Genomic DNA, 22,557 nt, shown 5'->3' on the forward strand with positions numbered 1-22,557 from the left:
CTTGAGAACACAACTTTATCTCCAATCCAAAGGATAGGGGATAGCTTTTCGATAACTGGGGTTCTCACGGCCATAGCCTCCAGAGATCCCGAGAACCAAGGCTTTGAAGATCCCCGGCTGAATGGAGCGGAGGTTTATCATACGCACTGACTGTCCATTTATTCTAATAGAAGTAATAGAAGCGCCATTGAGAATGAATGGAGCGGTAGTGCGCATGACCAACCTGTGCTCCTTTCAGCTGGGCCTTTTCAGAGCCCCAGTTCTCGGGATTGGTGGGGACCTAGGCATTCGAAACCCAGTGATCGGAAAGTTGTCCCCTATCCTATGAATAGGAGATAATTTTTAAACTTGAGAATACTAAAAAGTTAGTTTTTCGTAAATGAGAAAGACATACAAATGTATGAGCTTCAATATGGCACAGAAGGTGCAAATTTAGAAGACCATTATTCCCTGCTCCTACTGTGGTCTAATCATGCGAACATAAAGCATCATAGGCATATAGGTTGCTGGGTCATGAGACCCTGTTCAGGCCAGGAATTGTGGCCACATAACAGTTGTTTGAATTAACCCTAAAAAACCCTTAGGTGTCTTGCAAAAAAAAAAATTGTAAATGTTATTATTTGAGTGGAATACTATAAAAGTTATTCGGCCTGGTAATTACTCCCATTATTGGTATTTGGTTAGAGAACAGGCTAACAGCAAAACAGAGTATGTAAACTGTAAAGTTATAAACTGTTACAAATTACATAGATGGATAGAATTTTATGAAAAAAAATCCAAAACCTAATTTATGCAAAGTTGCTGAAAATGTCAAAGCTAGATGAAAGTATTATAGCTAACATTTTAAGGTTATGGAATTCCCCAGATTTTGCTTTTTCCTTTCAAACTCCGAGATGGTAAATCAACCTTGTCTCTTTGTTTTAACCACTTATTAAATTAAATGAGCTGTCACAGTTCACTTTACTTGTTGGCTTTATTTTGTTACAACCACATGGGTCCACAACTCAACATGATGCATTATTACTAAAAGGAATTAAAGGAAATAATGCTGAAAAGTACTTATTGTAGCCTCACAGCCTTTGGCCGCAATCTGTCACATGACATATAATTGAGCATCATTTATTTTAATTATTAGAATATTGCAATATAGTTATCTATTCATTTAAAATATAAAATTTAGCACCAAGAACCAGGTGACAAGTTCACTTGATTCTGGCCACAGACACAAGATATGACCTTCCGTTCAGACAAGCACACAACTATCAGCCATCCGCAATCATTCAACTGTATTTCTCATTGATAGAGTTGCAAACCTTTACAGCAATGCACAAAAGAAAACAAGTATGAAGGAGAAAAAAAACTGTTTATCCCATCCAAGTGATAGTCATCTGATCCATATCTGACTCGCAAAAAAGTGAAGAAAAACCCCAGCAAAACAGAATTTCAACAGATTGTCTGACAGTCATATATGTTATCAGCAGTGTAGAACAACTGTTAAAAATTTGCCGTTTGTCACCCATATACTCTGTTTTGTTTCATTGTTTGCAGCTTATTTGGTGGATCCTTCAATGCGTACAAAATATTTTGTGCTGAATATTACATGCTAAATGTTGCTTACATAAAATTAGGTATTAAAAATAAAGTAGTGACAATTGAAGAATATAAGAACTAAAAATTAAGGTGTTCCTCTAAGGGACTGAAAATTAGATAGTAAAAAAATGTGGCATTCAAATACTAAATATAATACTAAATACAATACTAATTATAATCCAAAATATAATACAATACTAAAAATTGTAGCATCCAAATTAGGTACTACAAATTGGTGCCTTACAATTGTTAGATGCTAAAAGTTTGTGATTACATTTGTATATCTGCCTTCCTGATGACCATTAAGATGTTATCCGATACTTTTTGTTTGCGAAGGGGCTAAAATCTTAAGGGCAGGTAGTTGGCAACTACCTAACCAAAGAAAATGGATCTCTGTCTACGTAGAACCTGGCTGAAATACATGATAGTACTAAAAATACAGGGCTGATACGGCCTGTCAAGAGTGATGGAGAACCAAGAACACAGGAGGTCAATTTAGAAATAATAATAATATTTTATTGAACAATATTGATAAAAACAATAAATCATGTGCAAAAACATGGAGTAAGGCGAGAAGGACAACTAAAAACAGACATGGGGGATGATGGAAAAGGTCACCATATCCGAAGGAAAGACCGCAAATCCGACAAACTCAAGTTGTCATCTACTTGCCTATTCTGCCTTGTGACATCGCGCCCAAGTCAGGTGGAGATTCTCTGGCTTCATTTGACCTCATGTCAGCAAAGAATCTCTTTCACTTTCAGTCTGCTCTGCCGATGGGGTGTTACTGCTGATGTCATGCTGACTGACAGCCAGCTCAGATGTCATGCTGACTGATAGCTAGCTCATTGCATTTAGGGATCCAGCTGTCAATCAGCATGACATCGACAGTGACGCCCCGTCGATAGAGCAGAGCGGAAGAAGAGCTGGTCTGTTGACATGGTATCACCAAAAGCAGGAGGATCACCATCAGAAGCGGTCTGTGATTGCTCTGAGTTGGAACTGATCTTCACAGTTCAGAACAGGCGGGTAGTTGGCAACTACCTGCTGGTAAATTCTTAGTCCCATCGCAAAAGACTCCAAGACTCTATACAAGTCACTAGTGCGACCACACTTAGAATACTGTGTACAGTTCTGGTCTCCAGTGTACAAGAAAGACACAGCTGAACTAGAGCGAGTGCAGAGAAGAGCGACTGGGGGGGTCTGCAATACCAAGACAGGTTATTACACTCGGGGTTATTTAGTTTGGAAAAACTAAGGCTTTAGGGGTGATCTTATTACTATGTACAAGTATATGACGGGACAGTACAAAGTCCTTTCTACTGATCTTTTTACTCTGAGGCCTGAGACGGGGACAAGGGGGCATCTTCTACGTCTGGAGGAAAGAAGGTTTAATCATAATCACAGACGCGGATTCTTTACAGTAAGAGCAGTGAGACTATGGAACTCTCTGCCGCATGATGTTGTAATGAGTGATTCACTACTAAAATTTAAGAAGGGCATGGATTCCTTTCTTGAAAAGTATAATATTACAGGTTATACAGTACAGACCAAAAGTTTGGACACACCTTCTCATTTAAAGATTTTTCTGTATTTTCATGATTATGAAAATTGTGCATTCACACTGAAGGCATCAAAACTATGAATTAACAGATGTGGAATTATATACTTAACAAAAAAGTGTGAAACAACTGAAAATATGTCTTATATTCTAGGTTCTTCAAAGTAGCCACCTTTTGCTTTGATGACTGCTTTGCACACTCTTGGCATTCTCTTGATGAGCTTCAAGAGGTAGTCACCGGAAATGGTTTTCACTTCACAGGTGTGCCCTGTCATTTTTAATAAGTGGGATTTCTTGTCTTATAAATGGGGTTGGGACCATCAGTTGTGTTGTGCAGAAGTCTAGTGGATACACAGCCGATAGTCCTACTGAATAGACTGTTAGATGCTTTTTTCTTGCCATAATACAAATTCTAAGTAAAGAAAAACTAGTGGTCATCATTGCTTTAAGAAATGAAGGTCAGTCAGTCCGAAAAATTGGGCAAACTTTGAAAGTGTCCCCAAGTGCAGTTGCAAAATCCATCAAGCGCTACAAAGAAACTGGCTCACATGAGGACCGCCCCAGGAAAGGAAGACCAAGAGTCACCTCTGCTTCTGAGGATAAGTTTATCCGAGTCACCAGCCTCAGAAATCGCAGCTTAACAGCAGCTCAGAATAGAGACCAGGTCAATGCCACACACAGTTCTAGCAGCAGACACATCTCTTCAACAACTGTTAAGAGGAGACTTTGTGCAGCAGGCCTTCATGGTAAAATAGCTGCTAGGAAACCACTGCTAAGGACAGGCAACAAGCAGAAGAGACTTGTTTGGGCTAAAGAACACAAGGAATGGACATTAGACCAGTGGAAATCTGTGCTTTGGTCTGATGAGTCCAAATTAGAGATCTTTGGTTCCAACCACCGTGTCTTTGTGCGACACAGAAAAGGTGAATGGATGGACTCTCCATGCCTGGTTCCCACCGTGAAGCATGGAGGAGGAGGTGTGATCGTGTGGGGTGCTTTGCTGGTGACACTGTTGGGGATTTATTCAAAATTGAAGGCATACTGAACCAGCATGGCTACCACAGCATCTTGCAGCGGCATGCTATTCCATCCGGTTTGCGTTTAGTTGGACCATCATTTATTTTTCAACAGTACAATGACCCCAAACACACCTCCAGGCTGTGTAAGGGCTATTTGACCAAGAAGGAGAGTGATGGGGTGCTATGCCAGATGACCTGGCCTCCACAGTCACCAGACCTGAACCCAATCGAGATGATTTGGGGTGAGCTGGACCGCAGAGTGAAGGCAAAAGGGCCAACCAGTGCTAAGCATCTCTGGGAACTTTGAAGAACCTAGAATATAAGACATATTTTCAGTTGTTTCACACTTTTTTGTTAAGTATATAATTCCACATGTGATAATTCATAGTTTTGATGCCTTCAGTGTGAATGTACAATTTTCATAGTCAAGAAAATACAGAAAAATCTTTAAATGAGAAGGTGTGTCCAAACTTTTGGTCTGTACTGTGTATACTAGATTCCTTGATAGGGCGTTGATCCAGGGAACTAGTCTGATTGTTGTATGGAGTCAGGAAGGAATTTTTTTCCCCAATGCGGAGCTTGGTGTTTGCCACATGGGGTTTTTTTTTGCCTTCCTCTGGATCAACATGTTAGGCTATGGGTTGAACTAGATGGACTTCGTCTTCCTTCAACCTTAAAAACTATGTTACTATGTAATGTCTTGGATAACTCTCTTTAAATAAAAAATACTGGATGGGAAGTGGCAAGAGAAAATATATCAGACAGACCCCTGTATAATACTGATTATACTGTGCTTCAGCTGGTATCACCCTGGCGTGTTACGGCACAGTTTTTTTTCTTATTTACTTGTGCAATGCTTTCTCACATGACCCTCTAAGTATTTTTTTTGCTCGTGGCCTTACGCAACCCTTGTAAATAATTCAGCATCTTGCTGTAGGAGTAGTTCTGTATAATGATTATTTGACACCTGTTAGATGTTTGCGAGGGAGTTCTAAACACGTTATATAACTTCCTTTTTCTGGATTTGTCAGAAATTTCAACATGAATTCTACTGAAATAGCTACGGTCTAACATAAGAGAAGATCACTTATCTAATGTTATTAGGTATTATTCTATGCATGTTTCAAAACTTGATTTACTGCATCTTTTTTTCCTCATTTCTTCACAGGTTGCACGGCTAATGGAAATGGGGTTTTCAAGGGCAGATGTCTTAACTGCTCTAAGGGCTTCAAACAATGACGTCAACTTGGCTACCAATTTTTTATTACAGCGGTGATAACTCAGGGAATGATGCAATATATTTTACTCATATGGCATCCAAAGATCTTTTTTTACCTAGAAATATTAAGTGTATTAAAAATTAGAGGATTAAAGAAAAAAATTTTACTCACTCTGCTAAACTGATGTTAAGAATACAAAGTTGTATCACTTGCTATATTTAAGCATACAAAGTTTGCATTTTTTTATTTAATCGGAAAATTCTCATTACTGCTGTAATCTGCGTTCTTACTGCAGGAGTAGTAATGGAAGCTGCACTGATTATATTAAGGTTTAGACATTCAGGGGTACAATGTGGCAGTACTTAGCTTGTCACATACATAGCACATTGTGTTTTCATGATGTCTTATTGTTGTAGTTTTCATTAACCTGGCAGATTTTAGCTACAGGCCTATCTAAAGCATTTTATTGCTAGGGGTTTCAGGACAATTTTATTGCTTAAAGTAGACAACTGGCACATTATGAAAATACTCCCAAGCACTTTCTATATTGAGCACCTTTGGATTTAGCATTAAATGTTAACATTTTATAGTGATGAAAGTTTCACACTTATTAACTGAAGGGGTTGTCTACATTCAGGAAAGTAGACGTTGAATGCTGTAAAACACGTAGAATAATAAACCAGGTACTCACCTTCCCTGGGTCCAGCACAGGCTCCCCACCAGTGCTCATGTCTTAGTCTTTTTGTTGCTGCAGTGACGTCATATCGACACTGCTGAAGCCAGTGACTAAGCTTGGTAGCCCGTGCAGTCTACCTCGATACAGCCGCTGAGCTCAGTAATTGGCTACCACAGTGATGTGCACTATCTGTGTGATGTCACCGCTGCTGCCAAACAATGAATCTGGTGCAGCAGCAGGGACACAGGCAGGTTGAGTACATGCTGGATTTGTTATTTTAGGTATTCTACAGTGTTTGGAGTCCACTTTCCTGAATGGGGACAACTCCCGTAGAGTCATTTAGACTGAAAAATTCTAGATATGCAGTTATGCCTCTGACTACATGTACTTATTTTCACAAAAAGTATCAAAATGTAAAAGCACAAGAATCACCATGATAACAGGTGTCTAAAAATTTCAGTCATTGTGTAGGGAAGGAACTTGATTAGCCGCAGGGGCTGATCAAATAAGCAAATGCTTATCTTCTCTTTCCTTTAGTAGGAAAAAGGGACATCCCTAAATATGTTGCTTCTGTATAAGAAAAGGTGATCACATGAAAAGAAGTTGCTGTGATCACTGGAGGCGGCATGGGGCTAGATGACAGTAGCAGGCTGTAATATTTTTATACTGCTTTCGCATTCAGCTACATACACCCACCTCTCCCAGGGCTGAATTCACGTCTGTGTTATGCAGTTCATACTCCTACCGCAATACCTGATCCAACCATGGAAATTTGTAAGTAAATTGCACATTTGGGTCCATACTGTATTAGATATTTTAGAATCCTGGAATACTCCTTTGACTAATGGCCAGATTTTTTTCTTTTCAGCATCTAGGCATGGTATGATTTTCTAATTGACAGGGCTTGTTATCAGTTAAATGATGTATGTCTCAAAATGTCTAATCAATTCTTTAGTAAAATATGTTATTCAGATATGAAAGTTAATTAGATGTTTTCTTAGTAAATGCTGTTTGGTTATATTTAGAAAGCAAAGCACAATTTGGTATTTAATAAATAGATTTGGACAGTATTCTTTTTGTTCTCTAAGTGTGTGATAAAAATGTGTTGCTATTTCTATTGTACTTACATTTTCTAACATACCCTCTCCCAACAACTCATGAGCGTCTGAACATCGTTGGTGGTGACCTTGTTGAGTCTTCTCTCTTTTTGTTGCAATATTTTTGAGAAACTCTTGAGTCTTTGGCCTCTAGATATTAAGATAAGGTTCTTGTGTGTTAGGACATTGTTTCAATGGTCACGATGAACTCTAAAACAAAGTAAAGCGCCAATCAACTGATCATTGACTTCTACAATCCCATCCAAATTGACAAAGATTACAAAAAAAGTTCCAGCGGGTAAAATGACATGCCTTCAAAATTTTTACTTTTTGACAAAATACGGACCCTCAGTGATGGTGGTGGAAGGATTATAAAAACTAGGTGTTAAGTATGTAGCAATATAATATAAATACACTTGCACTGGTTAACAGAACAGTGTTGATTACAGCTTACTGAAAGTACTCCTGAAAGGTGAAAAACATTGATAACAACGTCTGCTGCTGCCCATACTGTTTTCTCAGCATAAGCCACTGTTGACAGACAAAAATAGGCTTATTTCTGGAGTTTCATGCAAATGCGTCAGCACAGGTTGTGCATGAAAGATTTTTCTTTAATCTGTGTCATATTTTTTTTCCAATTAGCTGTTCTTAAAAATATCACAGAATCTGATATCGAAGTGATTAAATGGGTTTTCTCTGCGTCATAAATGGTTAAAATGGGAAAAAAATGCTTGTAAAAACAAGTGACTTTGTAATTTCCTTTTTATTAAAAATCCTCAGTGGAGGGATTTTTAATCTTATTGTTTAGTGATTACTGATTTTTGCCTAGGGAATCGGCAACAACTTCAGTCTATCAGTAGTGGCCCATCTCCTAGGCAAGCACTGCAGCACTTACAAGCGTTACTCTAAAGCTGGTCAGATCGCAAAGAGCACACTGTTCAAGCAAGTGGCACTCATGCCACTGCTTAACTGTCAATCAATAATGAGTAGGAAATGCACTTCTGAAGATTCAGGATGTTTCAACTCCTTTAAAAGTATCAAAATTCACAGTTAAATCTCTAGGTTGTCCTCATACTTTACATTCAAAAGCTAACACTCACTTCATTAGACTAAGTGTAATGATGAAGTGTTCAGGTATAAGTATCTCTGGAACAAAATATATCTCTACATTGCCGTTTTGTAGGAAAGCATAAAAAAAACATGTATTTCTTTTAGAAGTGGGAATTAAAAAATACTCCACACATCGCCCCAGCTCTTTACTTCCATTGTAACATTGATTTCTATGAACATATAGATGGCAGGTTATTATTTTTTATAGGACTATCAGATTAATATAATCTGTCTCCCACCGTCCATTCCTTTCCAATACAGACAAATGTTTAGGGCCTTATATGTTCCACTCTACTCTTTTAATACTCCCTCTTGGACCCCACTGTGTACGATTGGTGGGCTCATGGAAGGACAACATATTCCTTTGTCAGATGTTATCCACCCTTCCACACACACCTAGTGACCCGTGAGATTTGTAATATGTGAGGCTCTTAAAACATTTGTTAGGTCCCTAGATTAGGAGAAACTAATGTTTAAATTACAAGGAATAAATTGGCTGCGCTTCCTATTAAGGCAATTATATCTATAATATTTATCATAAATATTGCACTATGTAATAACAAAAAAGGGGCAAAATTGTAGGCACGTGTAATTGCATGTAGAGCTGCATGGGTTTAAAGTAAAAAATTATGGATTTTTTTTATATATCCAAAATCACTGGCACATGAAACAACTTGTAGAGTTAATGTGTACCTCCCATACTGTAAAACTAACCTTAGTCTACTGTGATATTGCATGGCAATCTACTGTGATTACAGTGTGATAATCATGGTGTGTTTTATCACTAAGGTGCCCATAAGACTGTTTATGTATTAATTGAAAATTGTGCAGGTCCAAAATGAAGACAAGCCACTGGGACTTGGTTTGCTCTAATGGTACATTAGGTCGCCGAATCTTGCCTAGAATAATTATACTTTTCCAAGCAAGGTAAAATTTATTTAAGGGGTCTCTGTGAGTAAGATAAATCACCCCTTCAAACCGCATATAAGGCTATGGATGTCTTTTGAAGTATAAATCCAATAGTTATATCGTCAAAGCTCATCAGACAATATTCACATGAACACCACCAAAGGTAATCAAATAATTGAAAAAGGAAAAAGAGAAGAAAGGGAAAGGATGTGAATAAAAAATAACTTTTATTAGCTAATTATTGGATAAAAATGCAAAAAATATACATACATCCTAATAAGGATGTATAATGAGTAACAGTTGATAGGTTATTATATACAATCTATCACTGTGGTTTACTAGAATCCTGATATTAATATCTTGGCTGTCTAGTTTTCTAATTATAGACTGTGGAGGCCAGGTCATCTGGCGTAGCACCCCATCACTCTCCTTCTTGGTCAAATAGCCCTAACACAGCCTGGAGGTGTGTTTGGGGTCATTGTCCTGTTGGAAAATAAATGATGGTCTAGCTAAACGCAATGGATGGAATAGCATGCCGCTGCAAGATGCTGTGGTACCCATGCTGGTTCAGTATGCCTTCAATTTTGAATAAGTCCCCAACAGTGTCACCAGTAAAGCACCCCCACACCATCACACCTCCTCCTCCATGCTTCACGGTGGGAACCAGGCATGTAGAGTCCATCCGTTCACCTTTTCTGCGTCGCACAAAGACACGGTGGTTGAAACCAAAGATCTCAAATTTGGACTCATCAGACCAAAGCACAGATTTCCACTGGTCTAATGTCCATTCCTTGTGTTCTTTAGCCCAAACAAGTCTCTTCTGCTTGCTGCCTGTCCTTGGCAGTGGTTTCCTAGCAGCTATTTTACCATGAAGGCCTGCTGCACAAAGTCTCCTCTTAACAGTTGTTGTAGAGATGTGTCTGCTGCTAGAACTCTGTGTGGCATTGACCTGGTCTCTAATCTGAGCTGCTGTTAAGCTGCGATTTCTGAGGCTGGAGACTCGGATAAACTTATCCTCAGAAGCAGAGGTGACTCTTGGTCTTCCTTTCCTGGGGCGGTCCTCATGTGAGCCAGTTTCTTTGTAGCGCTTGATGGTTTTTGCAACTGCACTTGGGGACACTTTCAAAGTTTGCCCAATTTTTCGGACTGACTGACCTTCATTTCTTAAAGTAATGATGGCCACTCGTTTTTCTTTACTTAGAATTTGTATTATGGCAAGAAAAAAGCAGCTAAGTCTATTCAGTAGGACTATCAGCTGTGTATCCACCAGACTTCTGCACAACACAACTGATGGTCCCAACCCCATTTATAAGGCAAGAAATCCAAATTATTAAACCTGACAAGGCACACCTGTGAAGTGAAAACCATTTCTGGTGAATACCTCTTGAAGCTCATCAAGAGAATGCCAAGAGTGTGCAAAGCAGTCATCAAAGCAAAAGGTGGCTACTTTGAAGAACCTAGAATATAAGACATATTTTCAGTTGTTTCACACTTTTTTGTTAAGTAATTCCACATGTGTTAATTCATAGTTTTGATGCCTTCAGTGTGAATGTACAATTTTCAAAGTCATGAAAATACAGGAAAATCTTTAAATGAGAAGGTGTGTCCAAACTTTTGGTCTGTACTGTATGAACCCAACCATAAATGTAAGGGACAATGGTTAGGGGTCCATAATTATTAATATCTCGGCTGTCTGGTTTTCTATCAGGATTCTAGTGGGCCACAGTGATAGATTGCATATAATAACATATCAACTGTTACTCAATATACATCCTTATTAGGATGTGTGCATAATTTTTGTCATTTTATCGACTAATTATCTTAAAAGTTTTTTTATTCACATCTTTTCCCTTAACCTTTCTTCGTTTTTCCTTTTTCAATCATTTGAAGTATTATTCCATACAATCCTTTGCGTCTTGTATCTGTTGCTGCATTTCCGAGAAATTAGCTTTATATTTCTTATCCAAAGAAGATGGTAAGTGCTCTGAGTCTGATAAATCACTTCCTATGCCCAGAGCATTGCTTCCTGAGATTGTTTTTCCAGCCTTTTTAGCTTGATTGATAGTTCACTGTCTGTGGGATGTCAGGCACCAGGTAAGGAAATCAGAGTGAGCTATCAATCAACCTGAAGAGGCTAGTCCTGGGCAGGGAAGCAACCCTTGGAGGGAGAGGCTCATTAAGTCCTGTGCCACTATCAAAGCACTTATTGCCTCATTTGTGTATAAGTTAAAATGTTCTCGGGATGAAGCAATATATGTAAATGCATCAATACCTTTATATCTTCTAATTTCAAAAACCTGCATGCCCATATATGCATTTTTTTTTAGGGTGAGGAGGGAAGGGGTAATCTTATTGACCGATTCCCTTAAATGTTTCTATTGTACGTAGAAAAGTAACAACTGATCAAGGGATGTGCTCTTTCTTATAGTGCATATCCTTGATGAATTTGGCTAAATAGGTTCTCCAGGAAAATAAAAAAAAAGGAAATGTCTTTATAAATACATCACAAAATACTTTGTTAGCAAAGCACACTTTTTGACTATGGTGCTAATCACTTAAGTACATGAAAATGGCCGCTGTTTTGATGCAGTGACATAAATCTGTCCTAAATTGTTAATGCGACAAATGTTTGTGAACAAGGGCAGTATTAGTGTCCTATACTGTGACCTGGAGATAACCTACATCCTGTACTGTCCAACTATCTGCAGGTCGCAGCACCTGCACAGCATTCAGAAAGACAGAGGACATCAGTGTGAGCAGTCTCTTCTTAACCTAAGCACCCCTGGTATCTCTAGTTTTATATGGGAAAGACACGCTGGACAGTAGTGTGAGCAGCCTATTCTTGCCTCAGCACTCTCCAGTATTAGATCAGATAGACAGGGTAGACAGCAGTGTGAGAAGCCTCTTCTTACCTCAGCTCCCCTGGTATCTCCAGTAATAGATCAGAAAAACTTTGTGGACAGTAGTGTGAGCAGCCCCTTTCTTGCCTCCGCACTTTCCAGTATTAGATCAAATAGACCAGGTGGACAGCAGTGTAAGCGGTCTTTTCTTACCTCAGCACTCACCAGTTTTAGATCAGAATGACAGTGAGAAGCCTCTTCTTACCTCAGAACTCCTAGTAAATCAAGTATTAGATCAGAAAGACCTTGTGGACAGCAATGTTACCACCTATTCTTACTTCTGCACTCCTGGCATCTTCAGTATTAGATCAAAATATCCACTTGGAGCACATGTTCCTACACATGAAGAGAGGAGGCTGAGCTTCTACTGCACATGCTTAGGGAACGGTACTTCTCCTAACATTCTAAAACAGGTTTGTGGCAGTGTAACAAGACAGTGGCCATTAAATGTTCCATAGTAATTACCTCCCTAGACAAAACAGTTAATATTTACTAACTAAAAGTATCTAATTTATTGAAAATGATTTTTATTTCTTATTCCTGGAGAATCCATTTAAAATTAGCTCACTGAGTATATGTAGTTGGCTAGAACTAAATTCATACTTTTCTTGTAATGCATTCCCTGGCTATAGGAGGGTTTTTTTTTAAAGCAGCCCATGTATTTGCCGTCTTCAAGGACCAAATAGGTGATGGGCTAGAGGCAGAACATTTATTACTGATGGAACTTGTATTATTTATTACTTGCATATTGCTGGTGAACATGCCATAGGTAAGAGGGAACATGTTAAGCAATTTAGAATCTAGGTATGTTATATTAATATTAATCTGCTTTCTCAAAAACTAAAGTGGATTTCCGCTATACTCTGGCTACATGTGCATTTATTATATAATTGTCAAAAAACATGTACAGTACGGACCAAAAGTTTGGACACACCTTCTCATTTAAAGATTTTTCTGTATTTTCATGACTTTGAAAATTGTACATTCACACTGAAGGCATCAAAACTATGAATTAACACATGTGGAATTATATACTTAACAAAAAAGTGTGAAACAACTGAAAATATGTCTTATATTCTAGGTTATTCAAAGTAGCCACCTTTTGCTTTGATGACTGCTTAGCACACTCTTGGCATTCTCTTGATGAGCTTCAAGAGGTAGTCAACAGAAACGGTTTTCACTTCACAGGTGTGCCCTGTCAGGTTTAATAAGTGGGATTTCTTGGCTTATAAATGGGGTTGGGACCATCAGTTGTGTTGTGCAGAAGTCTGGTGGATACACAGCTGATAGTTCTACTGAATAGACTGTTAGAATTTGTATTATGGCAAGAAAAAAGCAGCTAAGTAAAGAAAAACGAGTGGCCATCATTACTATAAGAAATGAAGGTCAGTCAGTCCGAAAAATTGGGAAAACTTTGAAAGTGTCCCCAAGGGCAGTTGCAAAAACCATCAAGCGCTACAAAGAAACTGGCTCACATGAGGACCGCCCCAGGAAAGGAAGACCAAGAGTCACCTCTGCTTCTGAGGATAAGTTTATCTGAGTCACCAGCCTCAGAAATCGCAGGTTAACAGCAGCTCAGATTAGAGACCAGGTCAATGCCACACAGAGTTCTAGCAGCAGACACATCTCTTCAACAACTGTTAAGAGGATACTTTGTGCAGCAGGCCTTCATGGTAAAATAACTGCTAGGAAACCACTGTTAAGGACAGGCAACAAGCAGAAGAGACTTGTTTGGGCTAAAGAACACAAGGAATGAACGTTAGACCAGTGGAAATCTGTGCTTTGGTCTGATGAGTCCAAGTTTGAGATCTTTGGTTCCAACCACCGTGTCTTTGTGCGACGCAGAAAAGGTGAACAGATGGACCCTACATGCCTGGTTCCCACTGTGAAGCATGGAGGAGGAGGTGTGATGGTGTGGGGGTGCTTTGCTGGTGACACTGTTGGGGATTTATTCAAAATTGAAGGCATACTGAACCAGCATGGCTACCACAGCATCTTGCAGCGGCATGCTATTCCATCCGGTTTACGTTTAGTTGGACCATCATTTATTTTTCAACAGGACAATGACCCCAAACACACCTCTTTGACCAAGAAAGAGAGTGATGGGGTGCTACGCCAGATGACCTAGCCTCCACAGTAACCAGACCGGAACCCAATCGAGTTGGTTTGGGGTGAGCTGGACCGCAGAGTGAAGGCAAAAGGGCCAACAAGTGCTAACTATCTCTGGGAACTCCTTCAAGATTGTTGTAAGACTATTTCCGGTGACTACCTCTTGAAGCTCATCAAGAGAATGCCAAGAGTGTGCAAAGCAGTCATCAAAGCAAAAGGTGGCTACTTTGAAGAACCTAGAATATAAGACATATTTTCAGTTGTTTCACACTTTTTTGTTAAGTATATAATTCCACATGTGTTAATTCATAGTTTTAATGCCTTCAGTGTGAATGTACAATTTTCAAAGTTATGAAAATACAGAAAAATCTTTAAATGAGAAGGTGTGTCCAAACTTTTGGTCTGTACTGTATATCATGTACAAGTCACTAATGATCCGCTTGCATGAAATAAGCAAAGCACAGTTTTATTTCAGCAAATACAGGACAATGACTTATTTTATTGCCTCTCAGCTAGATCTTTCCACATTGTGGTATTTTCTATGTGTGCAAATGGATGTGGATGAGTATGATAGAATATTAAACAACAATTGCTGTGGGATTTGGGTTTGGTATTGTTTTGTTATATAATTGGTTCCATTTTCTTGATTTTCATCTTCCATAATGGGCAATGGATTCATCTGACAAGAACATTTCTGTAAAATCTTAAAATTGCTAATTAAAAATTATTTTCACTTTTTACAGTACAGTTTTCTTTATTTAAATTTATTAACATTTTTGGGTACAAATCTTCACTTTTACTGTCTTTTAGAATGAAATATACAAACTATACAACAGGAAATACTGCTCCAAAGGGTATGAATGATGCACACTTTTTATTTGGGCTTCATATGTACAACCTCTATTCCAAAAAGCTGAGATACGGTGTAAATTGTAAAGAAAACAGGAATGCAATGATTTGGAAATCTCTTTGAGTGCCTGAATGCAATGTGAAATCACCCTTTCATTCGTCCAGTCGGGGCTTGCGTCCGAACCCCCTGCAAAATGGGATTTGGGCATAAGCGCCGACAGGGCCATGAACTATAATGATGCTGATAGAGTGAACATGCGCTCTGACTGGAAACATTTTCGGGTGTGTACGCCTAATGGAGACGGACACACAGACGCAGTCTACAACTTCTGAGTGTCTGTCTCCAGTAGGCTTATATGCCTGAAAATGATGCACGTCAGAGCGCACGTTCACTCTGTCGGCATCATTATAGTCTATGGCCCTCTCGACGCATTAGCCTGAAGCCCATTTTTTCAGACGTAAGCCCTGACAGAACCAACAAATAGGTGCCAGAATGCAGTGTGAAAGCAGCCTCATGACCAAATTTGATTCACATCAACTAGAGCACATATCAGAAGGTGAAAATTGATTTGAAAAAAATAAGATATTTAGAAGTTGATGGCAGAAACGCATCAAAAAAATTTGTTCATGTTAACAAAAGGCTGGAAAAGTAAATGGTACTAATGAAAAACAGATGCAGAATCAATTTTCTTATTTGTTTCAATTATTTCTACAAATAACGAGAACAAAACTGCCAGGGTAAAACAATCCTGTCACGTGCAGCAATAAAATAAATTATGATCTACATTAAAGCATTGCAATGATCATAATCAAAATAAATTATATGGATAAAATACTTAAAATGTAACTGTAGAGAGTAGTATGGAAAGGATTCATGACTAAATAGGATAATTTCTTCCAACAAATGATTAGTCTCACATTTATTATATAAGGCTAAGTGCCCACAATGCAGAAATGCTGCTGATTTTTTCTGCATCTCCCTGGCAGGAAAAACATGCGGATTGTACATGCATTTTTCCTGCCAGGGACAAGCGGATGTGAAGCGTTTTTCACATGCATTTCCGGATGCGGGTTATCAAGCGCTTTTAGCATCACTTGGAAAGTGCATGACAACTTTGTCACACTATATAAATCCATGCAACCGGCATGGATTTATATAGTGTGACCTAGTTAATAGTTAAAAAAAGAATAAAAATGGTAAAAAAAAACAAAAAACATTATACTCACCTTCCGATGGCCCCCGGTCTCTTTCTCTGATGCGTCCTGGCTCCCCGGTGGCTCGCGATGGTGTAAAAGGACCTTCCATGACGTCATTTAGTCATGTCACAGGTCACGCGACTGCCGACATCAGCGGTCGCGTGACCTGTCACATGACTAAATGACGTCATGGAAGGTCCTTTTACACCATCGCGAGCAACAGGCACTATGGTACCCGGGTCTGGAGGAGAGTCTCCTCTTCTCCGGACCTGGGTACCATCCGCACATTGAATCGCTTAATATCCGCATGTGCACATGTAGTCATGCAGATATTATGCGATTCAATGCAAGTCAATGGCAGCAATTACGCCGCGTTTCCGCAAAATTAATGGACATGCTGCGTATTTTTCCGCATTGATAATCTGCAGCGTAAATTTCCGCAGCATGTGCATAGCACATGCGGATTATCATTAGGGACCATGGGGCACGTATTACCAAGCATTTTTTAAGCGTTTTCGCTTGGAAAACGCATAGTGGGCACGCAGCCTAAGAATCAAGAAAAGGGAGAAAATAAGAGAAGAGTAGAAATGGAAGAGGGAAAAAAAAGAGTGGAAGGAGGGGGTAGGTTTGGCAAATGCCTTAATGTTGGTAAAGACTTGCAGGCAAGATAAGGATAATTCTTCATATTCCCTGAAATGTAGGAATTCCATCTAGTAGTAACTAACATGTTTTGGAGAAAGTATTCTGTCTATTATAAAGAGAAGCTGTTAGTTCCTCCATGTGCATTACATCATTAACCCTAGTAATCCAGAGAAACCAACTAGGTGCATTCGCCTTTTTCAAAAGTAAAGGGATGTAAGCATAAGCCGTCTTTACTAGGAATTTAATAGAGAAAGTTGGTAGGTGGGGGCTGGAGTCTCACAAAGCTGAAGGAGGAACAGTTCTGGACCAATCTTTACTTCATATCCCGTGACAAGCCTAATTATTTCCTGCACTTCCATCCAGAAGTGTTGAAGAGCAGGGCAGGACCAAGAAATATGTAAGAAATTGCCTTCATAACTGCCACACCTTCAACACAAAGGGTTAATTAAGTGGAATATTTTGTTTCATTTTACTGGCTCCCCATACCATCTGGACAATGGTTTTTCATTTGTTTACTGTAGACATGAACTTCTAGAAGACTTATTGACTATAGACAAAGCCTTTTCCTTTTGATCAGCTGATAGAGATATGCCCAAGTTATCTTCCCATTGGGAATGAAGTCTAGGAGGAAGTTGATCTGGGGGACATACAAGAAGAGAATAAATGATATTAATGTGTGACGAATTGTACGCTCACCTGTACAAAGGCTTTCAAAGGCAGTTATTATTCATATAGAATGAGAGTAATTAGGAAGGGAAAAATGACAAAGCTGAATTGAACACCAAGGTCCCAACGGGGATCTTCTATTTTTTGTAGTGCCTCCAATGATCACCAATCTAATCCTACCACAAACTTCTTTGCCCTAAACTTCCCCCAAGAAATCCAAAATTGAAACACTGGGCTGACAGGAAGCTCAGGAGAACAGATGATTAGAGAGAGAGAGAGGTGATGTGAAGTCTAAATATCTCTGAATTGGAGCAACACCAAACAGTAGTACTAATAGTTGGGTGAGATCTTAATGTAGTAAATTTAGTGTTGAATAACCCTGGCAGGGCTGGGAAAGGGACCAACAGCAAACTCTGCTCTATCTGAACCCTAGACTACTGAGGCAGGATCCATTTTCAAATAAGTCACATTATTCTGTCTCCATGGCTGTGCTGTGTGTCACCCTGGCCTGGATGCCACAAACATAATAAAGCTGTGTCTGAGAGCAAGGGGGAGGTTCTCTGGTCAGGGGAACATTAGCATGCAATACCTCCTGTCTCAGGCCAGTAGGGGGAGCAGGCTGCCCCTATAAAAGCTGGAACTGGGGGCAGGGTTAGGGAGAGCTGGACGACCTGTCTCTGGATTGAGAGTTGTCCCAGAGCAGTGAGGGACAGTTGTATCGCACCCTAAGAGGACGTGTGGCAGTAGGAGAGCCACAAGCCAGGGACAAGAGGTGAAGTACGCCTGTCCTGGCAGATAAAGAACCAAATTTACCAGACTTTGGCGTCTGAGGCTGTGAGGATTCCACGTCCTACAGCAGATAACCACTCCGCAGGGGACTGTACGTTCCTTGGCCTAAGAAGCCCGGAGGCTCCGCCACAACAGAAGGGACCAGCAGAGCCGTACCAGGCCGGGAGTAGAAAGGAACCCACGTTGCAAACCATACGGGCGAGAGGACACGGTGAGCTCGGGACCGTGGGCTGTTACCCTACCAGGAGGAGATAGCCAGAAGGAGCGCAGAGAGCACGGTAGGCCTACACCCTCACCCTGACCAGGGCCAATTTCCCGTTTGCTCTCAGACGTCCAGGCCCCCTCCTAGTCGGGCCTGTTTGTGGGTCAGTTCACCTGTTCTTGTAAAGACCCTGGACTGCAACCTGTTGTCTGTGTGTTCCTTGCTCCTCCAGCACTAACGGTACTGGGACGTCCTGCACCATCACCCCCATCTTCCATTATACTGCCCTGGGGCCGCACTCTTCCCGTGGAGAGTCACACTATCCCAGCTGCATACATCATCAGCCCCAGCGGTGTACCTGGCAGCGGCGGTCCGCACTGACCGCAATCCACGGGTGGCGTAGTCGGACAGCGCGTCGCAGACTACCAATGGTCTGACCACTCTGAGCCACGGAACCGGGTTGCCACTACTACCCCCATCGTTTCCCGATTGCCCGGCTCCGAGTGCCCCACGGCCCAGGGGGCGAGTCAGCTGCAAGTATAGGGCGCTTTGAGACACTGTTTCCAGACTGCCTCTTTTACCCTACTCACATGGACGATGTCCACAGATAGTTTAACTCGGCTGCAGGAAGGCACGTTGTGAAGATTTAGAAGAAGCTTTATTTATTTTTTCAGAGATCTTGTAAAAGTGGAAAGGGAAAAGAAAAAAAAACAGCTCACCTCAATGAACCAGCTGGGTGTCTCCGGGATCCGTGATCAGCACTGCTGCTTGCGCTCAGTAGACAGGTAATAGGAAAGACGATGATCCAGCTCCACAGACTCCAATAGTAAAAACAAATGTTCTTTATTTAGAATTTTTTAATAATATCCAGATGGCGATAATGTAACTCCAGCTGGTAGAAGAACAATACTAGAAGGGAAACACAGGGGCACCAAGGAGGGGTGCGCTACCAGACGCGTTTAGAGCGAAGACCGCTCTTAAACGTGGTATTATCATGGCTAAAATGGAGAATGTGAAGGAACATGAAGAAGAAGGTAGGGGTTAGAAACATCACAGCCACATCAGAGGGAGACAGGGAGAGGGAAAGGACAAACTTCAAAGGAAAGCAAACATTACTGAAATGCAATGAAACAGCAATACATAGCAACTGTAAAAAGTGCAATATAGTCTGTGAAATTCCCAATCATGGGACATAACACTCCCCATCTGAAATCTTTAGATTTCACAATGATTTATTTGATGTGATGCCCTTTGATGATGTCATCGTCGACCTGAAAGACAAAAAGAGAAATACACAGGCATGCAATAACTAACATTTGTAAGCCCAGTTTTCTAGTTGGTGGCGTGAAGTCCACAACAGCAGGACAATCCGAGTCCAATTGGAAACCCATCTTCGGATTAGGGAAGCCGCAACGTGCAAACACTTTCGCTAACCCAACAATCCACTGGTTTAAGTTCCAATGTCCCAACACAGCTGGAGGCATATGGCGGTAAGATCCCCGCCGTAAGCTGTGTCCAGTAGCAATGTCCTTCATGTGATGCCTTCTCTCATGAAGCACTTGGCGGTATAAGCCAGATGAATACCAGCCTGCACAACCGATGACCAGTACGACAAGCATTCAGAGTGATGAGGTCTCGGCTTCAACTTTGGTGTCGCGGATATGCAGCATGTAGAGACAGCTGGTCTGATCTATTTGTCAGCGACTGGTTCCTCAAGTTTAAATGTGCTGCCAGCATTGGCAGAACAAGGGTCCTCAGAAACAAAACTTGGAGACGACAGCCAGGTGTTTTCACAAAGGGTAGATGCAGCCATGAGTCCTGATCCTTGGAAAGCTGGAAGCAGGTTAGTGGAGATGTGGTGCCACTGTTCAGGAGCAACTTCTGCAACCTCCACCACTAGTACAGCAGCTCAAAGACCAAGTCTTGGTGCAGTGTGAGCAGGCCTTGATGCTAATTTGGCCCTATCCAGGACAAATCCACAATATACCTTGTCGACTGCTTCTGAGGTCTTCAGGTAGGCTACTGCAGCTATGGCCTCTGTAGATGCGTCGGAGAAAATGTGGACTTCTCTTCTGGTGGTGGCTGAAAGTAAGCTTAGGGAAAAACAACGTGGGACTTGGAGATGTTCTAAGACCTTCAGAGATGTCTTCCATTCTCGTTTCTTCTGGGACGGCAGTGGAGTGTTCCAAACCGTGTTCTCAGCGGTCAACTGTCTCAACAATACCTTGCCTTGAATGGTGATGTATGCTGTAAACCCGAGAGGATCGTAGATGCTGTTCACAACAGGTAAGACTCATTTGGTGAAGGGTTTAATGCAGACTGACACCTGAAATGTGAACGTGTCCTGTTTAGTGTCCCAAGCAGACCAAGGCTGCGTTGCGTAGAAGGAACGTCAGAACCTAGATCAAGATCCTTTAAGCTCATTGTATGGTCCTCAGATGGAAATGCCTTCATTACCTCCTGGCTGATGGAGATGATCTTGTGAGACCCGAGGTTTGCTGCCAACAACATTTCCTGCATTCTAGAGAGCAGATTAATTGCCTCTTTACTTGTGGGTAGAAATTTAAGCACATCATCTACATAGAGGTTCTTCTCCACAGATAGACGAGCATCAGATCCATACTCTCTCTCACCTTCCTGGGCTGTCCGTCTTGGTCCATAGATTGCCACTGCAGGGCAGGGGCTGTTCCCGAAGACATGTACCTTCGTCCAGTAGTCTATGACCTCGTTGTGGACGTCATTGTCCTTGTGCCGTAGGAACCTGAAGTAGTTTCCACTGTCTTCTCTTGCAGAATTGAACACTGTTGATCCAAGTTTGTCATCACAAGATGGGAACATGTTCATGTTGTCAGGGGTTTCTTGCTGCCACTTACTGTCATTCAGCTTCTCTTTCACCCAGTAATGATGTGGATATGGGTGAAAGTAAGTGCTGCAACCATTTGGCAAGACATGAGTCTTAAATGACAACATCCTTGTAGATCTCTTCATCCTTTCCATGCAGACATCACCTATGATAACCCAGCCTAGATCAAAGCATTGAGCAAATGGAGCATCATGTGGCCTGTTGATTTGATGACGTACCTTGTGTAGCTGCAGAATGTCTCTGCCAAGCAGAATTAGGATATTCGCACTGTTGTCAAAAGCTGGTATCTTGTTGGCTACACTCTTTAGATGGGGGTGAGGAAGAGCAGCCTCTGGAGTTGGGTTCTCCTCTCTGTTGGATGGTATCTGGTTGCACTCGACTAAAGTGGGTAGGAGTATCTTCAAATTGTTCTCAAGAGAAGATACTATGTGACCATTGGCTCTTCTCCCAGAGACCTCTGTAACACCACTACAGGTGCCCAAGGTGTAGGGGTGAGTGTTTCCCTTTAAGTCAGACAGATCAAAGAGTTCTGACCTTGCAAGGGATCGTTTGCTCTGATCGTCCAGAACGGCGTACATCTTTACAGTTTTCTCTGGTTAACCCTTAGGATGCACGTTCACCAGACATATCTTCGCACAGGACTTGTCACACAGGTCTTTTGCGCAGACTTCTGTACATGAAGAAGATATTGTGGTAGGACTTGCCGCTTGCTCTGCATCCTCCCCGCCATGCCTTGTGGTGGGAAAAGGCGGAAGTGGTGCAGAGTCAGGTTGGGATGGATAGAGCGCTTGTATGTGGTCCTCACTGTCGCACTGAAAACACTTAATAGAGATTTTATAGTCTTTAGTAGTGTTGAGCGAGCACTAAAATGCTCGGGTGCTCGAAGCTTGGGCCGAGCTCGCCGTGATACTCGGGTGCTCGACCCGAGGAACGAGCCCAATGTTAGTCTATGGGAGACTCGAGCATTTTTGCGGTGGCACCCCCGGCAGTCTTTTAAAAGCCTAACAAGTGCCCAAAACGATAGTGACAGTGCTCAAATGACATGGGGACAGCATGGGGATCGCCCCAGGAAGCATTTCTGACCCCCAGGTCACTGCTGTCAACAACGTGGTCAGAGGTATTAAGCCACTTTTACAGGCTCACAATAAAACGAAAGTG

At 41.1% G+C, this 22,557-nt stretch overlaps 1 protein-coding gene across 2 annotated transcripts in view; it reads left to right on the forward strand.

The window, feature by feature from the left end:
- UBAC2 (UBA domain containing 2) overlaps positions 1 to 9,372 on the forward strand; it is a 192,000-nt gene extending 182,628 nt beyond the window's left edge. For both annotated transcript variants that reach the window (XM_073664198.1, XM_073664199.1), the window contains exon 10: positions 5,339 to 9,372. In XM_073664198.1, coding sequence (XP_073520299.1) covers positions 5,339 to 5,446 — 108 coding nt within the window. In that variant the 3' untranslated portion in view covers positions 5,447 to 9,372. The remainder of the gene's footprint in view (positions 1 to 5,338) is intronic.
- Positions 9,373 to 22,557: the final 13,185 nt, after the last annotated feature.

This window comes from Phyllobates terribilis, unplaced genomic scaffold, assembly GCF_046119375.1.
Source record: "Phyllobates terribilis strain yellow unplaced genomic scaffold, ASM4611937v1 Scaffold_2__4_contigs__length_985480577, whole genome shotgun sequence".
NCBI lineage: Eukaryota > Metazoa > Chordata > Amphibia > Anura > Dendrobatidae > Phyllobates > Phyllobates terribilis.